Raw genomic sequence first — 22,076 nt, forward strand, 5'->3', positions numbered from 1 at the left:
AGTGAAATTTTTCAAAGGAGAAAAAAATCAGCGTGCACATAGCATGGTGTCCTGTCTCTCTCTGTCCTGAACCCAACAAGTGTTGACTTGAAGAAGAACAGAACACTGCCATTTGCACTTGCTCTTCCAACACAGGTGCCTTTTTCCAAGCCAGACCCTAACCCATCCTGGGTCAGGGAAGCCTTAGGACATTCTGCTTCTGCTGCCACCTTACTCTTTGGCCCTGGGAGTTGTGCTCCTGAGCCTCCCATTCTCATCATTGGCTGTCAGATCTAGGATGGGGGGTGTGGGCTTTGAGCACACAGGCTATTTGGCCTGCTTTGGTCTGAAATCACTTGTGTCTTAGGGAAAAGCCCTTACAACATGATCAGTTCCAACCTTCTAGATTTCTGCTTTGAAATCTTAGTCCTAGCTAATAGTAGTGTTTCTTTTGCCTCTTTTTGCCTTCCTTGTGCATTTGTCTCCCGCAATACTTCAGAAGGTATTCTGAATACAACCTCATGATCATTTCTAACCTTCACATTGTACCACACAATAATACAAGTTCGCCAATTTGTACATACTTCCTGTGCTTAGTCTAGTACAGACTTAGCATCTTTTAAAAGGCTCTTGAAAGAATTGAAAGGTCAGCATGAAACAATTAGCAAAGCAGAAATTATCTTTCAAAGGTGTTTTAATCTTTTGAATACAACATTGTATTGTTAAGGAAAAGCACAATATCCTTGCCTATAATCACTACACACTTTCATACACTTATAGAAATTAAGACATCTTTGGAAACTAAGCACACTTTCTAAAATAGTTTAGTTTTCATGTTGTTTTGTTTCATTTTGGATGGATTGTTCTACTTTCAAATTTAACCTGCCTTTCTTCTTCCTACAGTGTTAATGATAATATAAGTAATGATTCCTTTCTGCGCACCATGTTCAAACCCACTTTTCTCAAAGTAATGCTAGTATTAGTGAGGTGAGTTAAAATGGTATGATTGAAAATGAACTAGATTATATCTCTCTTAAACACATCCATATAAGATGCTACAAACAAAAGGACAAATCCAATTTAATTTTAAATCCAAGGAACTACTCCAATATTTTCACATACTATGATTTTATTGCCATCAAGTGTTAGCTCAAATGCATAGTACATTGGTGACAACTTAAAACAAAAAACTGTTGTTATCGAAGTTGACCGTTTGGTGCTAATTTTTATTATCACCTTTAGCATACTCAATAATCACAATAAATTTTGTCTATGTACCCTTTTATAGGAACCAGGATACAGAGATAAATAAAATTCAATGAAACTACAAATAAATCCTCTTGACATTATTAAAACACTTATCAAAATATAAGATTTCATAGAACTGACAAGTTTTACTATAATAAGATTTACTAATTTATTACCTTAGATTTAGATAGAAAGTTCAATCAAATTTTTCTTTCTTCCCATCTAATAACCAATGGTTCATTTACTGGTGCTAAGATGGGAGACAAAAAATTGCTCCTCCCTCGTACTGTTGTTAAGTCATTTTAAGTTTGACAATTGTTTTATTCTTTTTTAATGTTTATTTATTTAATTTTGAGAGAAAGAGAGCAAGGGAGGGGAAGAGAGAGAGGGAGACAGATAATCCCAAGCAGGCCCCCCATGCTGTCAGCGCAGAGCCTGACATGGGGCTTGAACTCACCAACCGGTGAGATCATAACCCAAGCCAAAATCAAAAGTCCACCGCTCAACTGACTAAGTCACCCAGGAGCCCCAGTTGGGCAGCTGTTTTAAATGTACAATCTTATACGTCTCAGGTTGGACATCGCTTCTGAAAATGGGATTCTATTTCATTATTATTCAAGCTGAACAAAAGTGATGGAGGAGCAGGGCAGCCTGACCAGTTGCTCTGGCATTATCTAGAAGCAATAATGGATCTTTGTTCAATCGCACTGAAGGTAAAGCTGGCTGTCTCCTAATGTCTCTTCAAGGCACCCTGCTGTGCCTCAGGTGTTATTTGGCAATATATGTTCAACTGACATTTTACAGTACAAAATTTAATTATTTGTTTTCTCTACTATAAAAAGGAAAAGGCTGAGAAAAAAACTATTTAGTCTAAATTGCAATGTATATTTAACCTCTCAATGACTACATAGTTAACTTATACTTTTTGAACCTTAAAATATTTTCCAAGAAGGAAAACAAATAGTGTGAATTCACACAGCAATAGCAAACACTAATTCATAGGCACTTCTAAAACCTTTCCTCAAAATAGGACAAAGCTCTTTATCCAAATTCTATTCCTAATATTCTTAAGAGGCATTATAAGCAATCACATCAGAAAGGGACCACAGTGACAGGCAACAACTTCTAAGGTGAAATTTGTCCATGTTTCTATGGCAATTTCAGAGGAAGTAAACACTGTGACTGAAGTTGCTGGGATAATAAACCAGATCAACCTAAGAGGTTCAACACTATTAATATAGCTGAATCATACCTTAGGAGGGGCACCTCCGACTAAAGCCACCAGGGCATGCGCACAGCACCCCTTATAGTAAAGGCTGACCAGCTCCACTCTACAATCAGGTTGTTTTCCCAAAATGTACTCATAAGTTAGTTATTTGGAACTTTTAACACATACTTCTATGGGCAAAGAAAGAAATAAGTCTACAAATGCTGATTCATTCCCAAGCTCATCTACAGAAGCCTGTTTAGCTTATAGTGTGCCTAAAATTGTTATTTTTCAATCATATTTAGTTACCCTTCATAACTGTAATACAAAATGCTTTCAGAGCTCTAGCTTCAGAGCCCCTACTTCATCACTCTCCTAAAATAATGCATCTTCCTATGCCCAAGGTACTTGTTTCCTTTCTGTATCAGTCTAAAAGAGAATACAAGCCCTCACAACCTCACCTACATGTAGGGCACGGGAGAAGCAGCCTGGTGTAAAACAACAGATGTGTACTGGCAACATGGAGGACATCTGCCAAATTTCTATGCCTTTTAGAATACGGTCTGCAATCCCTTTCTAGAGCCATCCATCTCTAGGTGTTCTGGGTTGGGAAGTGGGGGGAGCAGAAAAAGGGAATTTTCCCCCGCAAGCCATAGGGCCCAAGATTCAGACTCTTCTGCCACTCTCTTAATAGGTTCATGTCGTTTTGAACCTAGAAAGTATTCAGACTGTGGCCTTCCTGCCTCTGAGAGTCAGCATAAGAGCACAAGCCCTGGAGTTAACCAGACATGGGTATGAATCCTAACTCCACATCGTGAATCAGTAGTTTTCTGTGCCTCTGTTCTCTACTTTCATTTATTATTTCTGAGAAAGACATAGAGACTGTGCACAAGTGGTGGAGGGCAGAGAGAGAGGGAGACCAGACCCTAAAGTCTCAACGTGGGGCTCGAACTCATGAACCACGAGATTATGACCTGAGCCAAAGTCAGATGCTTAACCTACTGAGCCACCCAGGCACCCTTTTTCTCTACTTTAGAGGGTTTGCTGTGAGGATCAAGTGACATAATGTATGAAAGCTCCTAGTTTATAGTACCTGACTCACAGTAGGCAATACTTCATAATAAAATAAAACTCCTTTTGCCCCACGGAAGAGAGCCATAATTTTGATATGTGTCAACAGGTACCCAAGGCACATCTTTGGGGCTACAGCTCAGAAACCCACCACACTAGCCCCAAAATGAACATGACAGAATAAGACTGGCCATGACATAAAATAATGAGACACAAAAAATACCAAAGCAATTACTTTCACGATTTCAGTTCAGGTATCAGCACGTCATTCCCATCTCCTATCTTCATCCAACACACCTACGTCCATGACATCCAAATGATGATTTCTTCTAAAGAATTTATATTTTAGTAGAATTGAAAACATAGAACCCTTCAATATGTTACATACAATGGAAGAAAAAACAGCTATTTAGAAAACATGTATGTATTTCAGTTCCCATCATTACTATAAGGAATGAGATATGCTGCTTTTTATTTCCAAATCGTTACAGAGTTAAAGAGCTATAAACTATAATCAATAGTATTAAATATTTTAAACTTGTAAGTTTGATATCAAAAATTAGATAGAAAAATGGTCTAATATCTTAAGTAGAAATATATTCATATGCAGAATAGTACATAATTGTTTTATATAATCAAACTTGCATGTAAATAACTTGGCGTTTTAAACCCCAAGTCATCAAGAAGCAGTTAAGATGGAGTCTATTGGGATACTGGTATTCAACAATGCACTTACCAAAAACGTGAAGCATTTATCAATGTCAATGCTGTCGAAAATAATAATACAGAAAAACACGGGCAAAAAATGGATGGATTAAAGAAAACCAAGTTTAAGCCCCCCATTAAATTTTTTAAAACTTAGGACTTGGCATATAAGGGGGAAAACACAACTATAGTAGAAAAACAGCTATAATAGACGCTACAAAGATGTGTAAAGATAATTGTTGTTATTGTTTTCATCTGCTCAGAAGGAAACTGTTTTCTCAACTAAAATCATGTTTTCACAAATTAGAGAGGGCAAATTTACTGAAAACATTTCTTTTATTAATATACAAGACATTTATTAATATACAAGACAGTCTGTTTCCTGGTATGATAGAGGAATGCACTATTCTGATTTGTCTAATATCCAAGTTAATAGAGAAAGTCTAAGTTGAGCTGAAAATAATTTAATATTTGATGATTTACAACCTTTCAGTGGCTCAGAGTTATGGTCATGAATATCAATTATCACAATACTAAGGCTATTTGGAACCGCATTTAATAGTTTGATTAACATAAAATGTACTACAGCCTTTATTTTTTATGTATGTTTTAATGCTAAATAAAAAGAACGCTTGGCCAAACTCTGAAGAATGCGTTTTTCTCTCAATATAGGATATGTGCTACATATTTATTATATGACTAGACCGTTTTTAGAGACTCTCCTTTTTACTTTGCTAAAGTGAACAAACCATGGGGCAGCAGATTCAAGATGCCAACAGAAAGGTCCTTCCTTGATCTCAGAGATGGTGTGGAACAAACCCCACCACCTGCTTCTTTCCCCGTTGGAAGAGAATGAAGGCCTCTGGGAACAGACCCTAAGGACCCATGCTCACCAATGATCCACCAGGTTATTCTTGAAAATTAACTGACACATCAGAATGATTTTGGACAACCCACTAGGAATCAAAAGCACTTGAAGCAAATTTGAAAATATGAGGCCTATAAACTTCAGTTAAATTTTATTATATAAATCAAGAACATCAATAGTTCACCACAGATATATACAGATACATATGCTTACATATGCATGGAATATTTCTGGAAGGATACTTAAGAAAGTGTTAACAGCTATGGGGGCGGACTATGTAAGTGGGAGTGTGGAGTGGCTGGGAGTCTTCCCTTCATACTCCTTTGCAACATTTGATTTTCTTTCTCATCTGCTTATATTTTCAATAAAACCTACTTTAAAATAATACCAATTTACTTCATTTTCTAGTACCTTTAATTATAAAAAACCATTTATTAAATGCTTATTTTACTATTAAATAGGGGAAAGACCAAGTTGATATTCTGTTGCCTTCCCTCTTTTGCCACAAAAATAAACCTCAAAACCAAAAAGGCACAATTACTCAGCAAGGGTCCTTCTGAGAATATAAACCAGAACATAATACAATTTAGAAACTGCAAATTAGTTGCAAGCATTTATATATTCCTTGCACTCTGTTACTTTTATTTTTTACAACACTATAGAGCCCACTTTTTGTGATGGTGTATTTTAAACTATCTTGTGGTGTTTGTTTTCACACACAGGGAACACATGTAGTATCAATATCTTAGAATCCAAAATGTAATTGTTTCCTAATTGTGCTGTTTTTTAAGTTTCAGAATAATATGTTTTCTGACCTGTGGGTTAAAAGAAAAAAAAAGTGATCACTTCCTTTTTATCCAAATTCACACCCGGAATGGAACAGTCCCTTTCAAATCATCTAAAAGGCACAGAATAACAGAAACTACTACAAGTCATTTGCAACTACCACCCACTCTTCTTTTTATATAGAAATCTTCCTGTTGGTTTTAAACTTCCATGTGTCAGTGTTGGGGAACAGCCCAGACAATACTAGGAGCTAGGTGGATGTACTGTGGGCACAGTCTCCCCACACTGGCAAGGGGAGCTGGGGCTTGGGCATGAGGAGCTGGTTACACAGCTCAACCCTGAACAATGGTCTTGAATGTATTAGCACACCAAGTAAATTGAATAGTAAGTAGTTTCAAGTCCATCTTTCAGTCTCATCTTTGGCAATACACACACACACAGTTTCATACTGACTACTCTACCAAAATCAATTTTGATCTCACATGCACATGATTACTCACGTTCGTTTATGCTGAGGCCCTTTTCCAAAGCCTAAGGGAGAGTTCTGACTTCCAGGATACGTAACCACATGTCATGCACCCAAAAGATGAAATCTCTAACAGGAGGCAAGCCCCAAGCGGAAGGAAGACAGAAAGAGATAAAGCAGGGAAAAGGCTTACAAATTTCTTGCCAAATAGATGAAGGAGAAATATTGTCTGGTGGTCGAGCGGTCAGGAAGCGTTTTCCCTTCCTGAGGTGGTAACCACAAAGACCTGGGATGATGCTCGGGGTATTTATTGACTGCTTTCTGCTCGCGCTTTCTGCAGTGCAGAAACTCTGGGCTCCACCATCGCTCGCCACTTGGTCACAGGGTCCACTGAAAACTGCCTGTCTACCGGGAAAGTTCACGCTTCTTGGGATTTCAGGATCATTGGAATCTGGAGGGTTGTTCTTGGGGTGGGGAGGAAGCTGTTTGTTTTTTGTTTTTGTTTTTTCTTTCACTTGAGGGTTAACTGTGCATTTCCTTTACTGGGGGGGGGGGGGTGGAGAGGGGATTAAGCTAACCTTTCTCTGGAGAGCAGTGCACAACCATCCTGTGGTTTGCATTTATATTGAATCCTCCCTTCCTCCTTCCATCAACGGTTTAGTGAAGCTTTCAGAGAAAATGAGGGAAAGCATCCATCAAAACGCAAAGACGCAGAGTGGAACTTTTCCTCTGCTGTCAGGGGGGAAAAAAAAAAAGTCACTTCTGCTTCTCACGGCCAAGAGCTGAGTCTGGGAACCTCCGGACGAGGAAGGAAGGTTTGGTAATGAGGGAGGTGGGAGAAAACAATGCCGAGCCTGCGATGCCTCCGGACACACCGTACGTACATCCTGCCTGGATCCCCGACCCACACGCCACCCACACCCACGCTCCCCGGGCGGCGCGGCCTCGCTCACCTTGATGATGCTGCTGCGCCGGGGGGTCGCCCGCGCCGCCTCCAGGAGGCCAGCCTCGCTGTCAGCCGGGGCCCCTGCAGAGCCCGTCAGCGCAACCCCGCTGCGACGATCCCTCCACCGGCCCCCAGGGGCCACAGCCGCTCCGTCCCCGGAGGGGGCGTCCGGGCCCACTCGGGGGTCGTCTTCGCACCCGGCCGCGTCCGGCTGCGCGGGACCCTCCCTGCCCGCCGCGCCCTCGGCCATGGCCGGCGAATCGGGCTCTCGGGGGCAGACGGCACGCCCGGCAGCGGAGTCCAGCCTCTGGGCACGAGTGCGCTCCTGCACCCGGAGGCGGCCCCGCCACACTTTGTTTCACCGCCCGGGGGCGGCGGCGGCGGCGGCGGCAACTTTCTGGAGAGGAGACATCGCTTGGGTAGAGACGTCCGCGGGCTTTGGTCCAGGAGGCCGGCAGTCCGCTGGGGTAGGGCGGCGGGAATGGGGAAGGAGATGCGAGCGGGAGGGAGAAGGAGAGGCGAAAAGGAGAGGGAGGTGTTCGAAATGTGATGCGAACGCCTGCTCTGCGCCAGACAAAAGGCCCCCCGGCGGCTGGCCGGGCGGCCTCCAAGGCTGGGACGCGCGCGGCCTGAGGGGGCCGGAGCCAGACGACCGCGGCCCGGCGCACCCGCCACCTGCCCGCGGACCGCGGCGCAGCGGCCCCAGGAAGTGCGGCGGCGGCGGCGGCGGCGGCGGCCTCCACTCCGCTCTGTTGTGACAGGGAGGGAAGACTTGTTTTGACAGCCCGTGGGGATTGGCAGGCGCCTGGGCCTCTGAGGAGCCTAGCGTCGCCGAGGAGGGGTCGGCCCGACCAATCCCCACTGCGAAGGGGTGTGCCCGAGCGCGAAGAATGGAAGAATGTGTTCTATAACTGGGAGCCGGCCCAGCCGAGCTCGTGTACTCGAGCGAAGGTGTGAGCGGGCGCGCGTGTGCGCACCCTCAGGCGCTCCGTGTACATTTTAGGAAGTTTAGATGTTCGAAATGAGCCTGCAGATGCAACAAAATCCGGGGCTGGGGGAGGGGGCGGGGGAAGGAAACCTTTGGCAAAACAAAGCAATTTGGAGAAAAGGAGGTGTTAAGCCCTAATGTCAAAGTGTTTGAGGTGACAGAGCGCAGCTTCGCACCATCAGGGGTTTACACCAACCCTTTGAAGTCAAATCCATGCAGACATAAACTAGGGTTTACTGAGACTTTGGAGTTGGATAATTTGCTTCAGGTTCCATAAAATGATCTTCAGTTCACTCTCCAATGTGAAAAAACACAACAAGGAAAGGGAATCAGATAAAAAGAGGTGAGGGTAATGGGAATAGAAGAGGTGAGGGTAATAGGAAACTGAACCAACTAAATCCCTTTGGAGAGCGACCCCTAGCAAAGCCACAGTTATGATATGATGGAAGTTGGCCAAGTACAAGATGAGATGGGGGATTTCGTCTCTGTCCTGAAACATCCCTATTTGATTATGGTTCAACCTTCTCTCTCTAGATAATCCTATATAAACATATTTTGCTCCTTTCCAGCAAGTTAGCAACCAAGAAGAGAGACACCTATGGATGATGCATTGTCACTGAAATTTACCACAGAATGCTCAGGTAGATGTAAAAGATGGCTCTGAGCTTCCCGAAAGGACGAAGATGACAAGTTGATTTAAAGGCTTTTCCGTGTTAAACCTCATGTATAAAATTAAATTATATTTTAATTATTAATAATTTGATAATTTGAGATACTTGTTCCTTTGTCTGGCCAAGGACATGAGAAATTCTTCAGGCTTTTAGACCCAGAATTTATTAGAATTTCAGAATTTTAGAGATGCAAGGAGATTAAGGGATCATCTAGGGCAGACTTTTCATTTTACAGATGAGACGAAGGCCCAGGAAGCTTTAGTTTCTTGTCTACTACTTAGTGCAGGAGCTGAAATTAGAATCTGCCACTTAACTCCTCCTGTAATCTCAGCTACTTTATCTGGCTCCTCTGGGGCTGCAAGCAGCCAGAACTGGATAAGGCCCCTGGGAAGTTTCAGACTTGACATCTGTCAACTTTTAGGTAACACTGAGAAAGCCCCAGTTTACCTTTTCTTTAAATATAAATGCAGCCCAGTAATGAATGTAGTGTAGATTGGCAACCTCTGGTTTTAGAACCAACACCACCCTCTAGTGAGATTCTAAGAACTGCATCTGTAATGGCAAATGCTTTTTTCTTTCTTACATGTAAAAGACGGGAAGGGAAACTCAAAGTTTCCTTTTCAAGTGACCTGCCTTTATTACTCAGAAAGTAAAAGGGTCCCCAGACTTAAAACAACCATACTTGTCCTTCATCTCCATTAGTTCAGGGAATTCTTACCTTTCTTGTGCAGGAAATATTTTTACTTGCTATCCTTACAAATATAACCTATTTTAGGCTATCATTTTTTTCTTTGATATTCAACTATTACTATCTTTTATTTTTATCTTATAAAGTTACTTTCAGAGCTTAATTTTTCCTTGTTACCCTAATAAAAATTCCATTATTGGATTGTCCTCCAAGAAATGTAAACAGCAGTTATCTTACTCATTATCTTGTTTTACAATATTAGTATCATTTACAAAGATTTCCCACCCTAAAGATTTGTATATTATTCTGATAAGAATTTGGGTTTTTTTTAATTTTTCAATGTTTATTTTTGAGAGAGAGAGAGAGAGAGAGAGAGAGAGAGAGAAAGAGAACAAGTGGGGGAGGGGGAGAAAGAGAGAGAGACACACAGAGAGAGAGACACAGAATCGGAAGCAGGCTCCAGGCTCTGAGCTGTCAGCACAGAGCCTGACATGGAGCTTGAACTCACAAGCCGTGAGATCATGACCTGAGCCGAAGTCAGATGCCCAACCTACTGAGCCATCCAGGTGCCCCAAGATTTTGTTTTTTAAGGTATTAAAATTAGTGTCACCTTACTAACATTTAAGGTCAGTAGTCTTCAAAGAAGGAAAAGGAGGAGGTGGAGGAGGAGGAGGAGCAGAAGCAGCTGCCAGAAAGTGTAGCATGTAAGAATACAAAATTTTTTGTTTCAACTAGATGCTTAGCAGCCTTCTCTGTCACCCTCATGTGAAGGCAAACACTCACACACACACACACACACACACACACACACACACACACACACATATACACACACACCTCGTACTAAATCTTTTGCTCTGAGCATCTGTTCATAAAGGCTGTTATGTAATTCATTCTGCTTTGAGAAACTAGTTGAACCCTAGTCTAACAAGTCTTTCATACTATTGTCTTCTTTTTTTATTTTTTAAAGTTTTTTTTAATGTTTATTTTTGAGAGAGACAGTGACAAAATTCGAGTGGGTTAGGGGCAGAGAGGGAGACACAGAATCTGAAGCAGGCTCCACACTTTGAGCTGTCAGCACAGAGCCCAAAGCAGGGCTTGAACTTGTGAGCTATGAGATCATGACCTGAGCTGAAGTCAGACGCTCAACCGACTGAGCCACCTAGGCACCCCCATACTATTGTCTTCTATCATAAGCTCAATAGTTTTTTCCTGATACTCATATTTGCAGTTTAAAAAAAAAAAAAAAGAACTCCACTGAATCTGCTCCTACCTGGTGACAGATTCTACTCTGTGGCCCCACTCCCAAAACTGAGAGAAAGGTTAAGCCAGATTTGGTTAAGTCAGTAGCCATGGGCACATTCCTCCCTCACCATTAATAACCACCCTTAGCCAAATTAATATCACCCACAATTCTTGCCTCTCAACCTTTTACCAAATAAGGCAGCAATCACTTGACTGGCAAATTGGAAGCTGGAGTCGGGGTGGGGATGTGGGTGGGGGAAGGGATGTGAATAAGAATAATTCATTAGCAATTCAAAAGTCACCACCTCAGAAAGGTGTTCTCTGATCACAAATCTCAAGTTGCTCCCTCAGCCCCACATACATATCATCCTACTCATATTATTCTATTTTGCTTTCTGATAGCATTTTATCACTGTGAATAAACTGTCCTGTCCATGGAATTGTTTACTTATATATTCTGTCATACTGACCTCCTATCTCTGCCCCACTAAAATGGAGAGAGAATGTAATCTCTAGGTGCAAAAGACCTTGTTCATTGCTTTATCTTCAGCTCCCAGAACCATGCCTGGCACAGAAGAGGTGCTCAATAAATATTTATGGACAGAATCATCTTTGCAATCCTCTGACTAAATAAAAAAAAATCTTATTTTTTTTAATTTTTTAATTTTTTTAAAGTTTATTTATTTTGATAGAGACAGACACAATGCCAGTGGGGAAGGGGCAGAGAGTGGAAGAGAGAGAGAGAATCCCAAGCAGGCTCCACGCTGTCAGCACAGAGCCCTGTCAGCACAGTTTGAGTTTGGGGCTCAAACTCACAAACCATGAGATCATGACCTAAACCAAAACCTAGACAAACCAACACTTAACTAACTGAACCACCCAGAAACACCTGATTCTTTTTTTAAAGGCTCTGTCACTGCCCATACTACAGGACTTCTCATCCTCTGGGATCCTAGAATTCTATCCTAGGGCAGAAATCAGAGCATACCCAAAGCAAGCAGTTGCAAAAGTCAAAGGATGCTTATAAATCAGAATAACTTGAAATCTAGAATTAGACTGAAAGACAATTGATAGGAACCTAACCAATTAGCCCAGAATCAATGACCAGATATGTCAATGTAGTTCTTCCAACCCAGAGAAGTCACCGCAGAGCCCTGGGCCTAAGAAAAATCCTGTGAGAATATTAAGACTTTCCATACACTACCAGGAAATCACAGTGGTGGAAGAGAACTGACATCTGCTTTCTATATACTTGATAATCCTCTATGAAGTATTCTGATCTCCACATTACAGATAAGAATCAAAAGGGTCAATTAGCTTGCTCAGTATCAGAGCCAACAGGAAGTGGAACCAGGATTTAAGTCCTAGTCAATGACTTCGAAGCTTGTGCTCTTCCTGCTGTATGAGGCTCTCATAGGGTGCAAGTTCAGTGAAGTCCTGCAGACTTCACTTATTCTGATGAGCCACTCCTGCAGATCACATTAGACATGACAACCTTTCCTCATAACTTCAGCATTACCTCTATGTCATCTTGACAGAGGGTGAGGCTTACTGATTCATCAGTGTGTGAGAAAACACATTTATTCTCTTGTCCACATATGTGTAAAAAAAAATATTTTGACATTAAGAGCCAATTCTCCTGATAAGTTCAAAGATGCACTAAACATGAGTAGGGGGATTTTCAACTGAGTTACATATATCTTTATATTCAGTCATAACACTCTCCAATACACACTGTAATCACTTCAATTTGCTGGTTCAAGAAAACAACTTGCAGGGTAATTTGTAATATAAATATTATAGTGGACTAAATATATACAGAGTCAATATGCCCTCTTAAAATTCTTGGTTTATTTTTTTCTTCAAAGGTATATCTTTTCTCCCTTATGTTAGCAAGTAAGTAGGAAATTTCTGTAACTAAAATGTAAAAGTCAACTAATTTCATTTAAAAGTACAAGTAATCCATGTCATGATAATGGCCCTACAAAAATGAAAAGTTACAAATTATTTAGAATAAATCTAGATTCCCCACGTTAGTAAATCTTCAAAGTACTGAAAAGCAATACATTTAAGAAATCTTGAATTACAGCCAATGTTCTTCAATGTCTGATGGCTGCTGCTTCTTTCCTATGTTGGGAAACCTCTACTACCTTCATGAAAGCAGGATGCCTGGATGTCTGTCCATTAACACTGCCCTCTCTGGAATCATGCAGACAATGAGGCTAAGATACAGTATTAGGAGCCCAGACCAATCATCTGGGAAAGTCTATATGTGCAAGGCAAATGTCTTTTTAAAATAGGCAGTGTTGAACAAATAATAAATAAAATGAGATAGGCAGTGTTGATTTATTTTCTATGTATTAACTGACTTTGACATAGATCCTGGAGATGGAACTCGTGTCATCATTATGTTCCCCACTAATGCAGAAACCACAGAGGCATTTATGAAAACTACCACTGGAATGGCACCAACGAGGCCCACATGAAAACTTGTTTCTCTTCTTTTTCTATCTTATTTGACAACTTGGATCTTTTCCAGGTGTGAAGTTATACTAGAAACCTCTTCAAATGAAACATACTCACAATGCCTAACACTTGGGATTCAGGAGTAAATACAGGTTTGGTTCCTCCTCCTCTCCCCATCCAGGTACATACCCCAAATCTACTTCATCTGCATATAGTAGGGGGTTTTTCTCCAATTTATGCCAAGATATAAATCTTTTGGGTTTTTTTACTAATTTTTTTTAGCATCTTAAGACCTTTTGGAGGAGAATGAAGAATCATATTTCTTTCCCTAACCACTCCTTTTGGTCATGATGTATCATCAGCCTTATACCTATTGGGTTAACCCTATTGATATGCCTTTGTGGCATTCTACCTCAAATCTTTTAAGAGGAAGAAGCAGAGTGGAATATTTAAATAAACAAAATTTTAATGCATGCTCTAAATTAAAATAGAAGACAGGAATAAAGTACAGTCTCTTCTGTAAGTTTTAGTTCCCAGTAAGTTTTCAGGTGCATAGTTCTTTCATTAAGCATAATGTAAGTTTATCTGCTTTACAAAATGAAAAGTTATAGAATGTGAGTCCCTAAAAAAAAATTCCATTTGAGGCCAAATGTCTAGTGAAAGCTGGATTGCTAACATTTGCTCGGTCATTAACCCCTGTGAGAATCCCCCAGTTCCCACCCTCACTGACTCATATAGGTCACCATGGATACAACTGCTTCCTCCCTTACCCACAGAGGAGGAACAACAGCTGCTGAACTACACTTGGGATGTTTGCCATTCTCTGTTCTATATAAAATGTACTGGTGAAAATGTTCAGATGATATCACAATTGTTTTTGAAAGATGGGGGGAAGCATGTTGCAGGAATCATCTAACATATTAAGCAGCAGCAAAGAACTCAAATTTAACTTAAACTGTAAAGTGGGATAATAAGCAACATTGGACAATACTACATTTAGTGTAATGAGAGGTTATAGAGCTTTCTTTAAATTTTCACCTAACTAAAATGGGATTTTAGTAACTAAACCGATAGCTGCAGACAGAATTCATTTGGAAGATTCCTTATGAGCAATACTTAAACTCCAGAGGAAAAGCATTAAACATCATTATTTTTAGACTTATTTCTAAAGGAAAGGATATTTTTCTGATTTTGATAGATTTTATATTTCTCATCAACATACTGCTATAAATTCTGAACTTCAGAAAAATAAAATATATGGATAAAATAGAATCTTACTCCTTCTATCTACGTTAATTTTTCTTGTCTTCAACGTACAGATTAAACGGGTTTTTGTTTGTTTGTTTCCTGAAAATGTAAAGAATGGTGTGTGATCTGTGATTGGAACTAAAGTCAAAAGGAGTACTTCTACCTGTACACCCAGTAGATGAAAAAAATAGCATTTATTTAATTAGAAAAAAAGTATTTTCTCTTACTTCTCATCTTAATTCTCCTTACTCACCAATCATTAATGACATCCATTAGGTATGATTCACATGGAAATACTTCATTAACACTCTTTGTTTTAAAGATAATCTTCAGGGTGCCTGGGAGGCTCAGTCAGTTGAACTTCTGACTTGGCTCAGGTCATGATCTCACGGCTCTTGAGTTCCAGCAACCCCCCCTCCACCCCTCCCATCAGCCCCACATCAGGCTCTGATGCTGACAGCTCAGAGCCTGGAGCCTCCTTCAGATTCTGTGTCTCCCTCTCTCTCTGCCCTCCCCCAACTCGCACTCTGTCTGTCTTTCTCTCTCTCTCTCAAAATATAAATAAACATTAAAAAAAATTTAAAGACAATCTTCAAACTCAGGGGGATGTTCACTAATTCTCCCTGTGGAAGAGTTTATGCCTCCTCGTACCACTGACAGCAGGCTCAGCCATGTGATTTGCTTTAGCCAATGAAAGATGAGTGAAAGAGCCCCTTCTGAACAGAAGCTTCAAGAACCAGTGTATGCTTAACCATGATCTTATTTTCCTCTACCAAAGATTAGTCAGATCCTAAGTGAAAATGGCATGGGGCAGAGCTCAAGCCAATCTACGATGGATGTGTAACACGAACAAGAAGACAACCTCTGTGGCAAGCCACTCAGATTTTGGGATGCTCTTTTACTGTAGTATTACTGAGTTTCTCCTGACTGATACAGATACATAAGTTCACTGAAACCCCTATGTTTTCTACAACAATGCTATTGGTTCATATGACTGGATACTATTTGATTTATACAGCAAATAAACACCCCTGGCATCTACTAAACTAGTAAAAACTAAAAAATTTTGGATTTCCAAAAATTGTGTATAGTTTGTTCTATTTCAATGACATATTTTTCCATTTATTTCTTTCCTATAAATTATGTAAGCCCCTGATTCTGCCTTTCTTATTAGATTTAGAAATGACAGCATAAATGTGAGCATATGCATATTCTTTTGGTATAATTTTTTTTCTTTTACCTGTCTTGAACACTTCTCTCCTCCTCCACCCACATCAACTCTTCCACTCCTTGAAGGTAACTCAAATTAACAACTTGAGTTGCCAAGTTAACGCATCTTTTCAGCTTTAGTGTACATTTGTGTGTGTGTGTGTGTGTGTGTGCGCGCGTGCGCGCGTATGTGTGTAGAGGGAGAGAGAGAAAGCATGTGTGTTTGTCATCGTTAGCTTTACTAAAAAGAGAAGAGGTGGGAAGACATATTTTATACATACTTTTCTGCATTTTCCTTTTCTCATTCAACAATACCTGGTAAGAATCCCACCACCTCATCTGCAACATCTACTCATTCATTCTTCTAAATAAATGCAAATATCCCATGGTATAGATATATCATAATTTGGTTAGTCATTGCTCTATTTGGTGTATTCAGCTTATTTCTAGTTTTTCACCACTACTAATGACATTGTAATTATCATTTCTGTACACATTTTTATGAACCAATTGTTTAATTTCCATCAGATAAATTCCCAAAAGTAGCATTTTTGGGCCTAAGGATGTATGTATTTTTAATTTTAATAGATAATGTTAGATTGATTTCCCAAAGAATCAAAATACTTTACATTTCCTCTTAATACATATTGTAGTTCTTTTTAATTTCTGCCTATCTTATAGGCATAAAATTAGATTCCATTGTTATTTTAATTTTACTTTCCAGATTACCAAGCATCATTTCAAACGTTTTTTGGTCATTTGGACTCAGTTTTCAGTAAACCGTCTGCACATGTGCTTTGCCTAATTTTCCATTGGACTGTATGCCTTTTTCTTCTTAGTTTGTAAGAATTCTATAGCAAACACAGAGATGCCACACTGAGACCCTGCTTCAGTAAAGGGCTCACTCTCCAGCTTCAAGGCATATGGTTCACTGACAGCCTTCACCTGTTCAAGTACTCAGGGTTCACCTCAACTTTTGAACCAAGGTCATGTTCTTCTTGGGGTGGCCCCTTGCCAGTGAATTGGTTCGGTGTTGATAGTTAAGAGCAAACTCTTCTATTCTCTGGGCAATCTCCAGCCAGTGGACCCTAGCCATTTCCAACATGGCAGGACTCCTCCAACAGGCAATCATTGTTCCAGCTGCCCCTTGGGCTGTTTGAGATTTTGTCATGTCTGTATCTGAACTCCTCCTGCCCAATCCTGCTCCTCCATTGTCCCTCCACATGTGTTACTTTCCAATTAATTTTTCACCTCTAACTCCAAATGCTTCTCAGAGAACCCAACCAGTATATTATAGATGTTATCCTTATTATGTCATCTGCTTTAGTATTTTTTCCAGAACTATTGTTTATTACTTTGTTTATGGTATCTACATTATATTAATTTTCATATAATCCAATATGTCTCTCTTCTTTTCAGCATTAAGAAGCACTTTCCAACCCCTAGGTTGTATGTGTAATCTCCTACATTTTCTTAGAAGAATTTTATTTTTTTTAACATGTTTGGTCTTTCTATACTGCATTTTTTAATTTATCTTATATGTATATACAGGAATTTACATAAAATTTTTTAAATAAGATGCTGGGCTGCTTTTATTTTCTTCTTTAAATAATCTATTCTTTCTCAATGAATTGAATTATTCCTCTTGTCATAGGTTAAATTCTCACATGTACTTCAATCTGCTTCTAGGTTATCTGTTCTGATTCCCATTCAATGCCATATTAATTTGATTATAGTGACCTTGTAGCATGTTCAAATATCCACACTCCCTCCACATTGTAGCTAGAGGAATTTACCTAAACTACAAGTCTGACTCCCCATTACAAAGCTTTATTGCCCTCCCAGTACCAGCAGAATAGGATGCAGGCTTTTTGGCACATGTGGCCATGGCTCTTTCCTGGTTTCCTTTCTGGCTACTCCACTTCTCTTCCTACTCCAGATGTTTAAATAATAGCTTTGAATTTTAGTTGCTTCTAAAATGTTTCAGTGCTTCGGGAAGACAGAACCTTAAAGAGATCCAGATATATAATGTAAGAGCAAATACAGATTAAAAATAATAGGCTTGGGGTGCCTGGCTGGCTCAATTGGTAGAGCGTGAAACTCTTGATCTGGGGGTTGTGCGTTTGAGCTCCATGTTGGGTGTAGAGATTCTTTAAAAAAAAATAGGCTTAATTCTCCTGGTAGAAATAAGGAAAAAGACTTCCCCATCTCCCCCCCCCCATTTTTTTTCTAGAATTTCTTTCTCTTTTTCACATGTATGTAAACCTTTATAATGGCTAACTAGGCATCTTGCCAGTATCACAACTCAAGAATGTTTCCTCAAAAACCATCTTTTTGAAATGCAAACATTAAGAAAGATAGTTCTATTTCCCAGTTCCAGTAAGAATAAGAGCCTAACTTTGGTGTTTGCCTTGCTCCAGTTCACAAAACTACCTCCTGTTATAAAGATATGAGAAGTTTGTTTTTCCTCTGGTTAAAGCCAATAAGATGGTGACCCCAATCACTAGTAAGGTTACGGTGAGCTATGTGTGATGCAATGGGTTATGTCTGCTTGGCAATATAAATGGGTGAGATTCCTTTCTTTGTTGTGTCTTTGCAATGTCTTAGTCAATTGCCTGAGGTGTGCACCACAGATTTCATGCTTATTTAACGATGAAACTGGTTTCTGTCTCTATATCTTTGTGGAGAGGTTTTCTGAATTGGGAAATGACTTTGTGTTTTAATTATATTTCCCCAATGATGACCAATACGGATATTTTCTTGAGCACAGAACCAACAGAAGGCAAACTCACAGAAAGTTGTTTTTTAGCCTGCAATCATTAAACACAATTGCAACCTAAACTTTCAATGTCACAGTCTTAGGTTACCAGATCTATGCTCCTGGTATTTGTCCCACGTGCAATCTCTGAGGTACCCTCTCTAAGAAAAAACAAGTTTAAATTTTTCCTGGAGTTATTCTGTTTTTGTCATGCTTTCCTTCAACCAAAAGCAAGTGTTAAAAACCTGCTTAACCCTATCATAGAGAAAAAGTCATTCGCCGGTTATGAACTCACTTTTGTATATGCTGTCATTTGCCCAAATCCCCCTTGAGGACCGAGCCATTATTCCACCAGATGCTGGGAGTGTGGGCTGTTCTCAGCTGAGTCCCTCTCCAGAAACTGCGCTCAGCCAAAGAGAATCTTGTCTAAAGTCCTGACTCCTCTCTGAGAGCAGCCTGCATCCAACGTCTATGGATGGGTACCTGGGGATATGGGATGCAGTGGGGAGGGGAACCCTGGTCTCTAGGGACAACTCTGAAGGTCATCCTAGGATTGCTGGGACTCTGTTGCAAAAATCACAATTCAACTTCTTCTGCCCAGCCCTGCTTCCCTCCTTCTTCTCAGGTATTGTTCCCAAACTCAAGATTCCCCAAAACCACTGCATGCAAATCTCAGAGTCTGTTTCCTGAGGAACCCACTTGCAGCATTTACCAAGATGAAAGGTTTTTCCAAATGTCAAGGAGTCACCGATGTCTAAGAATATGATAGTAAAACACAATGAACATAAACCAGTGTTTCTTGATGCCATCTTATGGTGCAGGAGCTATAATTAGGTAGGACTGCCACCAGTACATTCAGCATCTTTTTATGAACTGGAAAAAGGCACTCCCATTGAATGGAGGGGCCTGTGGCTACATGGTTCTGTGAGTGGAGCAGCAAGAGCTGGATCTTAGCCTGCTAGTCCTTTGGCCAGATACCCTTATGTACTGAGTAACCAATGCAACGGTACATGGTGGCCTTTCTTAGATTCAAAAGATAAGAGTGCACCAAGGCAACAATTGCTCACTACTCAAAAACAACATAGTTGCTGGAGGAGTGGACAAGTGACAATTAAAGAAATGTTTACACAAAGATGTTTGAAACGTCATGAATAGGAGGACATTAGGGACATGAAGTATTGCCAAGACACCTATGGGTAGGAGAAACATGAATTAAGAGATGTCATGATAGTACCTGTGAAAACACCTCATGTATATGAAGTAAACCAGAATATGTCACCCCAAAACATGCCTCTTTGACATACTAATTATTTGGGGTTGAAAGCAATTAAGAAGCAGTAAACACAGAAAAAGTTCCCCTTTTCTGCCTAAAGGCAGGAAATAAATTCTTTTACTGGAGACAGACTCTTATCAGCCCAGAGACAGGGCACCAGAGGAATCTTCAGACTAACCTTGATAAACTAACCCTTACCTTTCTAGTTATTTCTTCACCATTTACTATCTCTAGCCTAAACCCTTTTGTCTTGTCAATTACTCATAAATTTATTGTTTCTTTGTCCAAAAGATGCAAAAGCTTCCTACTCTGGCCAGTTCTTAGGTCTTCCTTCCCTCATGAAGACCACCATGTACATGTAAAAATTCAGTAAAATTTGTATGCTTTTGTCCTGTTAATCACTGTCAGTTTAATTTTCAGACCCAGCCAGGGACCCTAAAAGGGTTGATGAAAATGTTTTCCTCCCAGAAAGATAAAATCTAAGGATGAAATAACAATGGAAAGAGGTTAAAAAAAAAACAGCAGTTGGTGGTCAGAAGGTGAGAGCAAGTAAAGGTAAAATAAAGGGGCAAGCCAAGGCAAAGGCCTGAATCTACAAGTGGACAGTAAGTTCAGGACAATCATTCTTACACTGAAGTCTTACTTCATAGGTCTTATTTTTGTAAATGGTGTGTCATTTGCTCTTAAGGATTATCTGTGAATATTCAAAGGATTTTGCAGGTGGGATGTTCCAAACACAAGGTCTTCCCCTAAAAAGCAACCGAAAACGTGCAGAATTATTAAACCATACTTGTGTAAGTAGATCAAGAAAAAGATTCTCTGACAATGATTGTTTTTCACTCTTATTTCAGAAGTAAGAGTAAAATGGTAAGGGGTGGGGAGAAAATGGAAAGTGGAGAGAGGGTTGCCTATTCATTTAGTCTCTTATTTTATAACTATTTACTGAGCTCCTACCTTATCTTGAACAGTCAATTCTATATTGTATACTCTTGTATCTAAATAGTTGCTCAAAGTAAACAGCATAACCAAATAAAAGAATTTTATAAGGAATTTTCCAATAAATCAGTTACTGTTTCAGTCTAGACTAGCTCTGTAACACCCTCTCTAAATGTAAGTATTACACTCTGTAAAGGAAAAGAAGATCTGCACTGGACTCTTTGCTTCCTTAAGGCAGATTTTTAAAAATTCTACCCCTAAAAAATAATAATAGTAAAATAAAATAAAAAATAAATAAATAAATAAACATCCTATCCCTCATCTCTCCCATTTCAAATATCCAATCATCACAGAGAAAAAGAAAGCATCTGATCATCCTCCAAAACACAACAACAGGTTAATAGACTTGGGAACTAGAAAGAAATAAAATGGAAGTAGAGGCATCTTCTAAACATGACTTTTCATGTTTTTCTACCAAGTCACTCCTGGTCTGGGCTATCTCTGCACTTGGCAACTCTTCTACTGCTACATTGAATGTATGAACTTTCTATTTACTTAGCTCCTTCTGGCACTAGACCACAGGCTGTTGGAGAGCAAGAACCGCATCTTCATCATAGCCATAGACCCTGCCTTAGGGTAAAGCCTGGTCCACAGGGGGCCCACAAATGGTTATCTAGGCCTATAAGCTAGAGCACACATCCAAAGGGTTATTGAGAAAAGGACTGCCTAAAATAGATATTAGGAGTTAGAATCTGTGGCTAGAAGACTCAAGAGGCAGTAATGGGAAAACTGCCAGTAATGGAAGGCAAGCAAGAGGGAAGGCAGCTTTGGGTAAATCTCTGAAACAGGAACTATACTCTTAGCAGACTGTGTGAAAGAAAAAGATGAGAGATGTTGGGATGCTGGCCGAAAATATAAGCAAATGGGATATTAGGTTTGCAATTTGTTATGTGTTGCACTTTTATATTTATCTTTGTCAATGACATCTCCAGGATTTGAAACTTGAGACTTCTGAACCATCCTCACCAACCCCTCCCCATCATCACCACGTCCAAGTTTCAGTTCTTCTCTGGTTTCTCCTTAACCCTTTCCCAGTATTTTATTCTCAGAGCTGCTACTTTTGTTTAGGTCCCCATTATTTTTCACTAGAGTAGTATGCACCTGACTCAATTCTGTTTCCAGTCTTTTAAAAACTGTTCCTCTAATCTGAGAATATAAATTTTGGCTCTGATTTTCTAACTTCCTGATTCAACAACCTTCAATGGCCCTTTATTTGCAAAGTCTCCAGAATAAAATTCTAAGTCATTACCACGGTATA

The 22,076-nt window shown here is 39.9% G+C and overlaps 1 protein-coding gene across 3 annotated transcripts in view; it reads right to left on the reverse strand.

The window, feature by feature from the left end:
* The window catches only part of PLCL1 (phospholipase C like 1 (inactive)), a 350,469-nt gene extending 342,807 nt beyond the window's left edge, over positions 1 to 7,662 (reverse strand). For all 3 annotated transcript variants that reach the window (XM_047873348.1, XM_047873351.1, XM_047873350.1), the window contains exon 1: positions 7,284 to 7,662. In XM_047873348.1, coding sequence (XP_047729304.1) covers positions 7,284 to 7,526 — 243 coding nt within the window. In that variant the 5' untranslated portion in view covers positions 7,527 to 7,662. The remainder of the gene's footprint in view (positions 1 to 7,283) is intronic.
* Between the last annotated feature and the right edge of the window lie 14,414 nt (positions 7,663 to 22,076).

The sequence above is a fragment of the Prionailurus viverrinus genome, chromosome C1, assembly GCF_022837055.1.
Source record: "Prionailurus viverrinus isolate Anna chromosome C1, UM_Priviv_1.0, whole genome shotgun sequence".
Classification (NCBI taxonomy): Eukaryota; Metazoa; Chordata; class Mammalia; order Carnivora; family Felidae; genus Prionailurus; species Prionailurus viverrinus.